Source organism: Ovis aries, chromosome 24, assembly GCF_016772045.2.
Source record: "Ovis aries strain OAR_USU_Benz2616 breed Rambouillet chromosome 24, ARS-UI_Ramb_v3.0, whole genome shotgun sequence".
In the NCBI taxonomy this organism is placed as follows: domain Eukaryota; kingdom Metazoa; phylum Chordata; class Mammalia; order Artiodactyla; family Bovidae; genus Ovis; species Ovis aries.
This window is the reverse complement of record NC_056077.1, coordinates 41,794,818-41,808,544: the sequence shown is the minus strand read 5'-3', so window position 1 is coordinate 41,808,544 and position 13,727 is coordinate 41,794,818. Positions and strand designations below refer to the sequence as shown.

Below are 13,727 nucleotides of genomic sequence, written 5' to 3'. Positions count from 1 at the left end.
GCCGGCCGGCGCAGCGGGCCCGCTCCGTGCTGAGGACGGGGCCGCCGGCCACGCGCGAGTGCGGCCCCGCGCAGCCCCCCACGCGCGGCTCCTCCCGGGGCCTCCGCGCCGCCCCACCTCCCGGCCGGGACCGAGCACCGCGTGGGGGCCGCGGAGCGGAGTTTATTCCGCGGCCGCTGCGGCGGGCGCGGCGCTGAGCTCTGAGCGGCGCAGAGGGGTGGGCTCCGGTGAAAACCTGCGGACGGGCGTCAGCGAAGACGCCCTGGACCGGCTGCCGGCGGCCGTCAGAGCCGGGGCCTGCCCTGCGAGCCCCGCGCCGGCCTTCCTCCCGAGGATGGCGCTCGGAGAGAGGGCTGCGTCCTGGAGACACCCCTGCCGGGGAACGGGGCCGGGGCCGGCGCCGGCCGCACGGTCGGTCCTCTCGGCAGCCCCGACGCTGCCGGACGCAGCGCACACGGAGGCGGCGTCCCGGGACGTTCGCCAGCTAGCAGCCCTGCCGCTCTCGGTCGCGTCTCTGTGAGGGTGTTTGTGCAGAGGTGGCTTCTTGTTTGGCTTTTAAAATTGAGTCTACCTGCTTTTGTCTGCGCTGGGTCTCCGTTGCAGTGTGGGCCTCCCTCCAGCTGCGGCGAGTGCGGGCTCCCTACGGTTTTGGGGTGCGAGCGGCTCACTTCAGTGGCTTCTTTTGTCCCAGAGCACGGGCTCCTGAGTGCAGGGGCTTCAGAAATTGTGGTGCAGACGCTTGGTCGCTCCACGGGATGGGGGGTCTTCCCGGACCAGGGACCGAGCCTGTGTCCCCAGCATTGGCACGCGGATTCTTATCCACCGCGCTGCCAGGGAACCCCCTGAGCAGAGATGTTGTGTGGGTCTCACAGCCCAGCCCCAGCCCGAGAGGGGCCTTCCCTGACCCCACCAGTCCCGCCCCCGCCACCCCCCCCGCGGGTCTGCTGCCCACCTGGGGTAAGGGGGGGCCGAGGTCACGCTTCCCTCTGCTGTGACGACATCAGTTGCAGTTGGGGTGCTGAGGTTCTAGGCCAAGGGTCTAAAGGCTGCCAGGGGCATCTGCAGGAAGGACTGCTCTCCAGGGACCCTCAACACCAGAGGGGCTGACCTTGAGCACCCCCGGGTGGTGCCAGGCAAGCTCCGGAAGGTGCCAGGAAGCCAGCACCTCCAGGTGCAGGGAGCGGGGGCTAGAGGGCCAAAGGCTCAGCAGAGGCTGCAGGGAGGGCTGGACTCTGATTTGCCTCCTTGGAGCTGGTCTGCCCAGAGGAATAGCGGATGGTGAAGAGTAAAGGGTGGAGCAAGGGAGGGACACTCAGTGAGGAGAGAGGTGCCCGCCTCCCGAGAGGGAAGACCGGCGGGGAGGCTGGGCTGGAGGGGCGCTGGGGTGGGTGGACAGCCAGGGCTGCGTCTGGGCGCACAGGTCAAGACACTCCCCCTCTGATGGGGTTGGAGGTGGGAGGGGGCTGCAGAGGCGGGGACACGCGCACACCTGTGGCTGAGCCGTGTTGAGCCGTGTTGGTGCACGGCAGATGCCGATACAGTAGTGTGATTATCCTTCTATTAAGAATAAATTTTAAAAATTGAAACAAACAAAAAAGACAACCCCTCTGCATCAGACTCCCGGCTGCCCACCCAGCGCTCCTCATCAAGGCTGCCCCTGGCTGCGCTGGAGAGGCTCCCTTAAACCTGGGACTGCTGCAGACAGCGGGGCTCCAGGAAGACGGCTCAGGGAGCCGTCACGCCAAGGCCAGGTTCCGGCAGAGGCTCAGCCGAAGCTGGCCTTCCCCCGGGGCCTCCAGCCGCCCCCACGCCACCTGAGCGTACAACCATCCAGGGGGCGATGTCTAGCGACAACCTGATTCTGTCAGCTGTGCCCGACCTCTGACCCAGCCAGCACACCTAGGGTCTGACCCCAAATGTGCAGGAATTCCAGCACCAAGTTGAGCTTCTTGGAGGCCCGGGGTCCGGCTGCCTGGACCGATCAGCACAGCCATAGGGCGTCCAGACGGCGCGCTCGTCAGAAGCTGCTGCGGAAGGGCCGAGCAGACCTCCTGTGATGGAACAGCCCGGTGGGTGGCGAAGGGAAGAAGCCCCCGTGCATCAGGATGTCGGAAGTGAACACATCTGCCTAATGGTGGAAACGGGCTGGCAAACACGCCCAGCAGGCCGGGCTGGGCGGGGACGGCCGGGCAAGCGGCCTCTCTGGGTGCCTCGTTTTCACTGATATGTGAGTGGCCCAGAGAAGGTTTCCACTAGGGAGTGAAGGGCAGCGCGCCTGCCCCACGGGGCTGTCCCGGCTCCTCCCACGGGGGCTGCTGAGGCCCCAGCCTCCCTCTGTGTCCCAGGAGGGGCAGGCACGGTCCAGGCAGGCAGTCGCCACCCTGGCCTCTCCCTGGGACTTCAGCCTCTTTCTCACTGGACAGCCTCTTCTTCCTTCACAGCCCGGCCTCCCAGCACAGTCCCTTCTTCCATGAAGTCCTCCAGGCTCCCCTCGCCGGGGCAGGCGGTGGCCGTCCCCCTGCTGGCGCCTCCACCCTGGCAGCTCACACACCTGGCATCTGTGCTCACGGGCAGTGCCCCAGGGACAGCGCCCAGCCCTTGTGGAATGGAGCCTGCCTGCCTGCCTGAACTTTCTGGACAAGCCCCAGATGCTGAGGTTGGGGTCACAGAGGTCAGAGGTCAAGGGGTGACGGACAGATCTTTCCCATTGGGATTCTGGGGCAGCAGCGCTGGAGGCCCGTCCCCCATGGCACCGGCCGGCCACCTGGAGCTCTGCTGCGCCCGGCCCAGGAGGGAGGAAGGGGCTGCAGGGGCAGCGAGGGGCCACCTGGTCTGCCCCCAGAACTGAGTCTGGGGGGCGGACCTGCTTTCCACAGGTTCCCTGAGACCCCACTGCATTCGTTAGCTTCCCAGGGAAGCCCCTCTGCCGGGCGGCTGGAGCACGAGCGTGCCCTGCAGGCTGGGCGTCGAGGTTGGGCATCCAAGGAGGGGCCCTCTGCCCCTTCCAGCTCGCAGGGCACCAGCTCCTGGGCTCCGGCCGCATCCTCCGTCTCTGCTGCCTGATCCCCAGGCTGCCCCTCTCTGGTCCCCTTTTCTCTCGGTGGATGTAGGGCCCCCCCAACCCAGACGACCCCAGCTCGAGGGCCTTCCCCGAATTAGAGCCACCAAGACCCTGTTTCCCAGCACGTCCACTCAGGGTGTCCGGGGTGGACCTGTGTCCTGGGGACACCCTCCCGCCACGTCAGCTGCATTCCCAGGACCCTCGCCTGGTCTGCCGCCCCCCCAAGCCCATCCGGCACCCCAGCCTTCTCATCTCTGCGTGCGCCAGGCTCCTGTCTCAGGCCCTCTGCCCGCCCAGGCTCTTCTTGCATCAGAAACCCCAGGCGCTGCCACCCTCGCCCCAGGACCGTGGCCCGGGCCCCCAGCAGCTCCCTTTGGAGCCCCCGCCACCCTGAAATCCTATCGTTTACCTCCGTCTTTAAGGCCTTCGTCCTCCTGCCTCCCCCAGCAGCACCTTGCCGGCGTGTCCCCTGCCAGATGAAGGTGGGTGGGGTGAGTGGACCGGGCAGGCAGAGCGAGGTCGCGACCTGAGAAGCCGGGAAGGGCCAGCATGGGGTTCAGCCTGGATGGACGCGTCGGCTGGACAAGCCCAGGCCTCTGACCCCCGCAGCTCCAGGCCATCTGGGCAGTGACCCCGAAGCCATGGTGAGAACCCTCGGCCCCCAGACTCCTGACCTGGCAGCCGTGTGGCAGGCACACACCTCCACCAAGCCCCCGCGGCTCTGCAGGAGGCAGGAGGGCGGCCCCTCCCCAGCACCTGCTGGTCTCAGGAGCTGAGGGGACCGGGAGGTGGGGGTCAGAGGTGAGAGGCACTGACCCCGGCCCCCCTGGTTGGGGAGGGGGCAGGGCTGCAGCTGCGTGTGGTCTAACGGCCTCCACACAGGAAGCAGCTGTTCCTGTCTGGGGCCCTGGGCACCCCCTGAGCTGGGTTCCAGCCCCGGGGGGCGAGGGGTCTCCAGCTGAGGTCTCCTTGGCTGGGGCAGGGGTCCCCAGCCCAGCCAGGCCTGGCCCGGCCCAGCACTCACGCTGCGGGGGCTGGGAGATGGGCGCCCCCCAGCGACCACCACAGGCTGGGGGCCCATCAGCTCCTAAATCTAGAAGCCACCTCGTCTGCGCTGGAGACGGGGTCAGCCGTGAGTCAGCGGCCGTGGGGACTCTCGGGAATTCCCTCCGCCAACGCCAGGGCTGTCGGGGGGCTCAGGGGCCTGCCACGGGGTGTGGCTGTGGTGAGGCCAGCTGCGGAGCGGGGGCCCTGGATGCCCCCCACACCTCCACCCCGCCTGAAGCCTCTCCTGGGGCTGGGGGGCCGGGGAGGTGGCGCGGAAGCCCCAGGGAGGCTGCCTCTGGCCGGAGGTGGGAAGCGCCTTCCAACAATGGTCTGAAAATAGAACAGGCAGCTCCCGAGGAAGCTGACCCGTCAGGGGAAGGGGTGGGAGCAGGAAGGCTGCCCGCCGGAGGGGCCCCAGGCCTCAGTTTCTCCACCAGCACCACCCGGGTGTGGGGACCTGAGGCTGAGGATGCAGGCCTGGGGGGCGGCCCCCCACGGGAGAGCCTCTCTGAGGACACGCTTCCCACCAGGCTGCGGGCATGCCCAGCAAACAGATTCCAGGGATGGTCCCATGTCAGCCGGCGCCCCCTCCCGCCCAGTGAGGGGTGGCACACTCTGTGGGGCCTGCACCCACCCACCCCAGCACCCAGGACCAGGCTCAGCGCCTCTGGGGACAAGACTGAGCCCAGGGCCCAGCTCCGGTGGAAATGCCAACCCACTTGTGACACGCTGCTCCCACGCCTTCGAGAGCCTGCGAGGCGGCGGGAAGCAAGTGTCAGCCACAGACAGCAGGGCGGGGAGGAGCTGGGTGCCCCAGGGCGGCGGGGACGGGGGGCGCGGGGGAGGGCCAGGACCCTTCCACCTTCAGAACCCTGGGGCCCCAGGGAACCCCACTGGAGAGCCAGAGCAAGGGGATGAAGCAGCAGGGACCCCAGGCCCAGCCCGACCCCCCAACCAGCGCTCCACCGGGTTCCAGGCTCCCCAGAACAGCCGAAGCTGAGCACCTCCACCGTGGCTGGGAAGCCCCAGGTGCACCTGAGGGGCTGGTCAGCTACAGTGGGGAGAAGAGGTCAGGGGTCAAGGGCACGGGGCTGGCAGGGCTGGGGTCACTGGTGTCAGGGCCAGGCTCACGGGACGGGAGGGTCTCCTCCAGGCCTGCACTCGCCCTGGTCGGCGGACGGAGACCCTCAGGCCAGCCCCTCCTTCTCTCCTATCCGCCGGCTGGTGGGCCGGACGGGGGTCCTGAGATGCCCATAGCGAGGCGGCGCCCCTCTGCCCAGGGCAGCCCCGAGTCCACGCTCCCGTCTTGCCATCCCGACACCGCCTCGGAACCTCCCCGCTCCCCGCCGGGTTCAGTTTCCTTGTGGGGTTTGCCCAAGTTGCCTGCTAAGAGCGTACCCCAGGTTTGAAATTAGAAAAATACCCTCACAGATTTTTCTTTCTTCTTCCCACTTAAAAGCAGATACACACACAGACAAATGTCGCAGAGGTTCCGACCTCCTCCCAGGCCTGCTTCTCCCAGTTGACACTTTTCTGTGGGAAGTGCCCTCACAGACTCACGCTCCGTCACGTGTTCCAACTTGGCTCAGAACCGAGTCCGACGTCCCCAGGTTGGCTTGGTCTCCGCGATATTCTCAGGCTGAGCAGAGGCCGGTGGGGGAGGGGGGCGCAGGCCCCACGGGTCACGGGACTCTTTATTCACAGCCCATGTTACCATCTCTCCCGGCCCAGGGCTCACTGGACTCAGCTGGGCAGTCCTGGGGTGTGTGTGTGTGTGTGTGTGTGTGTGTGTGTGTGTGTGTGTGTGTGCACACGTGTGGGCGGGGAGGCAGGGACAGGGGGCCGGACGGCAGCACCCGCGGTCAGTCTGGTCAGGGGCCGGGACCTCCTTAGGGGCAGCTGCCCGCGGCTCCGGCCACCTCACTGCGGGACACCAGGTTTCCAGGTCAGGAGGCAGAGAGACAGGGCCGGCAACACTGTATAGCAGGAAGGGTGTGCACTTCCCCGGTGGTCCAGGGGCTAAGACTCCGCGCTCCCAGCCGGGAGTTCGATCCCTGGTCAGGGAACTAGCCCCCTGGACCACAACTAAGACACGCCACAGCCGAATGGCCTTTGTTTTAAAATAAGGATACACCTGGTCTTCGTGCAGACCTCCCGGCGGGGAGCTCCTGAAGCCTTGAAGCTTCCTGAAGGGCAGGGTTGCCTGCAGTTGTTCCTAACAAGCCCCCGTGGACCCCACCAGAGTTCACGCTAAGGAGGCGGGGCCTTGCGCGCCTTCGGGTGGAACCGCCCCCGGGAGGAGGGGATGGAGCGTACAGCTGCACCCCACCCCCAACTCAGAGGAGGTGGGGGCGGGGGGGACCGGAGAAGTTCCGGTGAGGTCAGTGGTCAGTGGCCAGGGGCTGGATCAATCATGTGTACGTAGCGAAACCTTGATGGAAACTCTGGAAGGAGCGCTCCTAGGAGCCTCCGGGCCACTGCAGGTGCGGCGGTGCGGGCAGGACGTCTGTGCGGGGCGGGCTGGAGCTCTGCGCCCCTGCCCGCCCACCCACGGCCTGTGACCGGGCCCACGCCCTCCCCACGCCTTCCCTGTGACCATGCCCCGGTCGTTCCCGAGTTGCAGCCTCAGTGACGCCCTGCCCTGAGTACAAGCCCTTCCTGCACCCTGTGCGTGGGTCTCTTTGAATGAATCATTGAACCCGAGGTTGGAGTCATGGGAACCCCCCAAATCTGCACTCAGACAGGTAGATGACTGGGGAGCCTGGGGACCTGGGGTTTGAAAGGGGCTCCTGAAATCGTGGGGGGACCTCGTGGGACCGAGCCTCTTCTGCGGGGTCTGCGCTGACCCCAGGACCTAGTGCTCGAGTCGAATTGAGTTGTAGGACACTCCGCTGGCGTTGGAGAGTCACAGAGCTGGCTGGTATTTGGAGAAACCGAACAGCTCCTCTGGTGAGCTGGGGTGGACGCACCCCCACCATCCTCTGGGGCCGGCGCGCTTTGGTCTTGAAAGCGGGACTCAGGGCCCGGCCACCGGTGACCACAGCGCGTGGTAACAGCTCTGCCTGCTGCTCAGAGGACGCAGCGGGCGCTCCAGTTTGGGGCGATTACAGATCAGGCCAAAGTGAACTGTGCGCAGGCCTGCTCCTTGGACGGACGTCACCTCCACACAGTCACCCAGACGTGGCTCTCTGTCCTCCGTGACTGGGAGGTGACAGAGCTGTGTCTCCGGGTCCTCGGCGGGGGCGTCTAGTGAAGGCGTCTGACGGCCTCACCCTGCGTCTGGGGCCGAGAAGGACGCAAAACGCAGCTGTTCCTCTTGTTGTTGTTGTGGGGCGTGGGGGACACAAGACTCGCGTTTCCGCAGAGCAGTTTCTTACCATCCTTAAAAAAATCAATATACTGTTTATTGATAGGAACTGTGTGTATGTATTGGAGAAGGAAATGGCAGCCCACTCCAACACTCTTGCCTGGAAAATTCTGTGGACGGAGGAGCCTGGTGGGCTGCAGTCCATGGGATCGCACAGAGTCGAACACGCCTGAGCAGCTTCACCGCTGTGTATGTATAGCTGTCGCTTAGCCGCTAAGCCTTGCCACCAGGCTCCTCCATCCACGGGGTTTCTAGGCAAGAACGCTGGAGTGGGGTGCCATTTCCTTCTCGTTCTGCCCTGCAGGCTTCTTTGCTTTCCGGGGCTATCCTGTGTATTGTGGGATGTTTAGCAGCATTCCTGGCCACCGCATGCTAGATGCCAGTAGCAATTTTTTTTCTCAGTAGGACAGGGGAGAACCGCTCAAAATGTCCTCTTGAGCAGACCCACAGCATCGGCAGGGAAAGCTACAGGGCTTTTGTGTCCGTCCCACACACGCAAAGCGTCGCTGGCTTCACTGGCGAGGAAGCCCCTGGCGTGCTCTCTGAAGCAAAGGCCACATGGCTGTGTAAACACGGACCATTATCGTGGTCACGTACGACTCCAGACGGAAAGGCATGACTTGGAAAAAGAATTTTTAGTTTTGGATACTGAGAGAGGAGCTTCTGACCACAATTTTTGTCCCTTCTCAAAGGTGTGACGACCCCAAATACAAAATAGTGTCCAGTCTTGACCAAGTGTCCCCAGGCCCGAATCATCCTGGTTGAGAACCCCGCCCTCCAGCATCTCTAAGTCCCACGGGCAGGAGAGGTGTGTTTCTTTGTAGAATCAAAGGATGGAGGGGACGTGGCGTGGCACGCGGTCTCCCCGCCCCACAGGCTCCTGTGAGAACCAGCTCTCAGAGCCGCCGTCACCGCGGGTTCCCCTCCTCCTTTATAACCTGCAGGGTCTGGGGGCCCCAAGACAAGGGAGTGAGCATCTTCAGTGAGACGATGGTGGCCACAAGCGAGCTTGCCATCGCCTGGGCCTCAGGTGCTCCGCCTGGGAAAGGGGGCCGAGTAGCACCTGGGTAGCCCATGGGTACCAGTGTGGGGTGGGGCTGCAGACCACGAGGTCAGCCAGCATGGCCCCCCTGGCTGGCCGCTGCGGATGGGCTGGAAATGTCAGGGTGGGGCAGTCACGGGACCCTCACCTGGGAGCGGGAGCTTTGCAGAGCACCCGGCTGCCACCTGGCTCCTGCAACTCAGTTCTACTCCGGCACTAACTCCCAGGGTCAGTGCAGGCCCATGGGTGGGGGCTCAGGCCCGCGAGGACCCCCACAACTCCAGGAGCCGGTTTCAAGCCCCAGGCCCCAGGGAGAGGTGGTGGGCAGGGAGGTTGTGGGGGGTGGAGGGACGTAACTTCTTTAGGACACTTGATAGAGTTGTTCTCAAAGTGTGACTGGACACCAGCTTTATTACCCAGTAACGTGAACCTGGGGCCGTCACGGCCGCAGTAACTGAGGTCTCGTCCCTTCACGGAGAGCTCCCCCGTGTGATCCTCGGGCAGCCCTGCTCGGATGGACGCAGAGAGGGCCATAGGCACACAGCACCCTTGGGAGCCTGACTCCGCTTCCTCCCTCAGTGGCCTGTTGCTCCCCTCCCAGGGTGGAGATGGAGGGGCCCTTTCCCCGGAGCTAGAGGGGGAGGAGACCGCTGGGACACAGAGGATTCCAGACGGCCCGGTCCCGGTCAGACCACCACCTCCTTCGCCCCAGAAGCCGGGTGGGAACCAGCAGGCAGAGGCTCCCAGCCGCCCCCCAACCCCTGCTTCCTGGTGGGGCCTAGGCTGCAAGGAGCGGGGCGGCTCTGCACTCCCAGGCGGGGCCTTGGCCCCGGAAGCTCCCCTGGGGGAGGGCCCAAGTCCTGGAGCGGGTGCACACGCCCCCCAGCGAGGGCAGCCCCTCGCAGGCCTGAGGGCCAGCACCAGCCCGTGGTTCCTCCAGAGCCCTGCTGGCCTGTCCGCCCGCACCCAAGGCTCCAGACCCCCCCTTTCAGGGGTCCGGGATCCTGAGGGCAACTGTGGGGATGCTGAGGGGTCGTAACTGCTGGGAGACCCCGGGCTGAAGCGGGCTGCTCGTCCCCTCCCTGCAGACAGAGTCACTGTTCTTCGGGCCTCAGTGTCCCTCCCTTTACCCGGACCTTGGCCAGGGCCACCTGAGTATGCCCATGGCCTCCAGCTGTCTGGGAGGAGGGAGAAGCCGGGTGGATCCTGGGCGAGGAGGGGGGCCCAGACTCCTCCCTGGGAACCAGCTCTACCCAGCTGGGCAACAGGCAGGTCTGTCTGCTGCAGGCGGGGGCCCTGAAGGTCACAAGCCTCTTCCCAGGGCAAAGAGGAGCCGTTTATCTGGTAACCAGCTCTGCCTTCACCATAAAGCCATCATAAAAGGGCTATTTGTCAAGGCCAGCCAGGACCCAGGGCTGTGCAAAGGTCTTCTCAGCCATTTAGAAACTGCACTCTCACGACGGTCCTGTGAGTTCAGCCTAGTTCCCTCCATTTTATTTCACTTTTAATTTGACTTTATAGCTTTGAATAGCTAATACGTTGCACGGTCTGCCAGTGGAACTGACGCACAGAGGCTGACAAAGCACTCATTTCTGTCCCCGCAGCGTTGGCCCCGCCAGCCACAGGCAGCCCTCGCCCCCGGCTTCTATTCTGCCCCCAGCCTGTCTCTGCAGGTAGAGAAGTGAATACTGCTGAACGTCCGCCATGGAAACCAAGCTCCAGGGATGCTCAAGTCCCTTCCATGACATAGCACAGGGGACTTCCCTGATGGTCCAGCGGTTAAGACTCTGCCCTTTCACTTCCAGGGGCCAGAGGTTCGGTCCTCGGTCAGGGAACTAAGATCCCATATGCAGTGAGGCATAAGCAAAATGATTTTTTTTTAATCACACAGTATTTGCATGAAACCTACACACATATACTCTCAATCATCTCTAGATTACCTGTGACACGTGCTGCTGCTGCTGCTGAGTCACTTCAGTCGTGCCCGACTCTGTGCAGCCCCATAGACGGCAGCCCACCAGGCTCCCCCGTCCCTGGGGTTCTCCAGGCGAGAGTACTGGAGTGGGCTGCCATCGCCTTCTCCGACCTGTGACACTTAACACGATGTAATTTCTATGTAAATAGCTGCCGGTGCATCACAGACTCGAGTTTCTGCTTTCTGGAACTTTAGAGAAGTTTTACCCCTGAATATTTTCAATCTGAGACTGGTTGCATCTGAAGCTACAGAGCGCTGACTCTCCGTTTTCATGCCCTTCCCTTCCACACTAAAGGTAGCGCATCACCCCCCAGCTCTGCACCTTGACTTCGTGTAAACAGACCGAGGTCTTTGGTATCAGTGCGTGGGGCTCTCGCGTTCTGCTTGCACGGCTGCGTAGTGCTCTGTCGTGCAGGCGCTCCACAGTTATTCAGCGGGTCCCTTGATGATGAGATGGGGAGGCGGTGGTTTCCCATCTTCTTTGTTACAGGTGCCGCCACAACGGTGAGCTCATATACCCACAACTTCACATGTGACCAGGTGCACGTGTGGCCCACATTTCCAGAAGTGAGTGACTGGGTCTGAGGTCAAGTAAGGTCCAAGGTAAGTATGGAAGAAGCTGCCAGATACGCCCCCCAACCGCCCCCGCCCCCAGCAGTGCGCTCCAGGGCTCATTCCCCAGCCTCTCCATCAAGGACGTCCTCTGGCTTTTGGACCCTGGAAGATGAGCCGTGGTGTTGCAATGCATGGCTATGTGCGTCTTCTCTGCGATGGGCGTCTTTGCTGCGTCTGTCACGTAGATGTCCTTTGCAGTGACTGGTCTCTTCCTATCCTCTGCGCCTTTTATTTGCTTTTTACGTTTCTAGGAGTCCTTTGCGTACGAGGAGAATAGTCCTGGTCTATTCTTTGTGTAGTAACTTTGCTTATGGTGACTTTTGCCTTAAATTGCTTTTAAAATTCTTAGTGTTTTGTGGCTGTGCTGGGTCTTTGTTGCTCCTCGTGGGCTCTCTCGGGTTGTGCTGAGTGGGGGCTATTCTTCATCGGGGTGCCAGGCTTCTCTCGCTGCACTGCATGGCTCCAGGGCGCACAGGCTTTTCTTGCTCCGCAGCACATGGGATCTTCCTGGACCGGGGACTGACCCAGGCCCCCTGCATTGGCAGGCAGACTCAGCCACTGTACCACCAGGGAAGTTATTAAGTCATTTTTTACGTATTTGGATTTTTCATCATAATCTGAAGAAACCGTTTCCCACTGAGAAGTTATAACGGAAGTCACTCATGTATTCTTCAATATGTGAATGGTTTCTTAAGCTTTTTGTGTGTGTGTGGTGGTGACATACAAATAAGGCGTAATTCTCCATTTTAACTGTTTTTGGAGTTTCAGCTGAGGGGCGTCAAGCACACTCGCATTGCTGGGCAACCACTGCCGTCCATTTCCAGAACCTTCTCATCATTTCATGGTTTCTTTTAAAGTATTATTAATAATTACTTGATCCCTTTGAGATGCATAATACTGCCATACCAGTATTATGGGCCCAGCTTTATCTTATCCTGAATGGTTATCATGTTGTCTCAACATCACTTGTTTAAAAAGCCCACCTCGGGACTTGCCTGATGGTCCAGTGGTTAAGATGCTGTGCTCCCAGGGTGGGGGGCCTGGGGCTGCTAGCGCAGGTTCGATGCCTGGTCTGGGAACTAGATCCCACATGCCGCAACTATGACCCAGTGCAGCCCAAGTAATTGATTAATTAAAAATAAAAAGCCCATCTTCATTTTGGTTTTATCAAGCCCATCTTATTTTTTATTTAAAAAATGTATTTTATGTTGGAGATTGCCATTGCTGTGTTAGTCGGGTACATAGCAACGTGATTCAGTCACACATGTATATGTATCTTGTTTTTCAAATTCTTTTCCCATTTAGGTTATTAGAGAGTATTGAGCAGAGCTCCCTGTGCTATTCAGGGAGCTTGTGATACAGGACCTGGTTGGTGGTCTGTTTTAACTACAGCAGCGTGCGCATGTCAGTACTAAACTCCCGATCTTCCTGCCCCGCGACACTCGCCCCGCCCCCATCCTGGTAACCATAAGCTCCTGCTCCAAGTCTGTGAGTCAGTTTCTGTCTCGTAAAGAAGTTCGTTTATCAAGCCCATTTTCCAGCTGAGGAAACTGAGGCCCAGAAGTGAACCCACGTGATCAGCCCCAGCACAGGTGTGTCCTCCGGCTCCCGCATCCACCTGCTGCCGCTTCTGCGTGCCGGGCGGTCGCGGCACTGAGGAGGCCATTTAGACAGCGCCCTTGGTAACCAAGCTAATACAGAGTCTGCAGGCCAGTGAGGGGAATGAGGAGAGTGAGGAGAGAGTCCATCACGCTGACCTCTCACCGTGGTGTCCTGCTGAGAGAGCCACAATCTGAGGACGGGAGGGCGTGGGCTGGGAGAAGGGGAAACACCTTTCAAATTCCAGCTCTGAAAACATCCTGGAGAGGCGAACGCCGCTGTGTTTGTTGGCAGCTGTTACTGCTGAGGCCGTCGGCAAAGCCCAGCGTGCCTGGTGGCTCCACAAGGCCAGGGCACCCTGGCAGAGCAGGTCGCTCAGAAGGAAACCCACCTGTCGTGGGAACTCGAAAACTCCTGGCACTTGCTCCCATTTGTTGCCGGGATACACTCTGAAGGGCCCAAGATGGTTCAAGGCCCCCTCCCGCCCCCCTGCCCCCCGCCCTCATACCAGCCTTAGCAACTTTTCCTGCTGTCTCAGAACTCAGAAATGTGGCCTCATGGACATAGCTCATTATTTCCGAGAAGGATCCAGAAACCGTCCAGGGATCCCGCCTGCCGTCCAAGTGCTGGGGAGGGGGTGTGGGTCAGCTCCCCAGCTTCAGCTTCCACGTGCAGCAGGAGGGGGCTCTCCTCTCCCAGGCTGGCCCTGGCCTGAGTCTGGGCGGCATTCTATTCTGCTTTTTCGGGGTCTGCCACCCCACAGCAACCATCAGCTGGGCCTTAGGTGGGCACTGTTTCCAGGCCAGGGGTCTTGGAGCCCCTTAACACTGAGGCTCTGGGTTGAAACCATGTAACACCATTTTCTCTTGTTCTCTTTACCCACATCTAGGTCAAACTGGGAAACCAAAAGACAGCGCTGCCTATCTGGAGGGCATGTCAGGGCTCTTCCCTCACTGGTGGGGCCAGGCCCCCACCCAAGACGGGGAGGTTGGTGTGTCCCAGACCCACCTTCTCTTTTGAT

At 61.7% G+C, this 13,727-nt stretch overlaps 1 protein-coding gene across 1 annotated transcript; it reads left to right on the top strand.

The window, feature by feature from the left end:
• Positions 1–3,117: 3,117 nt before the first annotated feature.
• Positions 3,118–13,707, top strand: LOC132657145 (uncharacterized). Its single transcript, XM_060406101.1, has 2 exons — positions 3,118–11,095; positions 13,596–13,707. Exon 1 carries the CDS (start codon positions 4,103–4,105, stop codon positions 5,024–5,026), a length of 924 nt encoding a protein of 307 aa, XP_060262084.1. The 5' UTR covers positions 3,118–4,102; the 3' UTR covers positions 5,027–11,095; positions 13,596–13,707.
• The last annotated feature ends 20 nt before the right edge of the window (positions 13,708–13,727 follow it).

Coding starts and splice junctions, on each gene's coding strand:
- LOC132657145 (XM_060406101.1), top strand. CDS start 4,103: ATGGGCGCCCCCCAGCGACCACCACAGGCTGGGGGCCCATCAGCTCCT.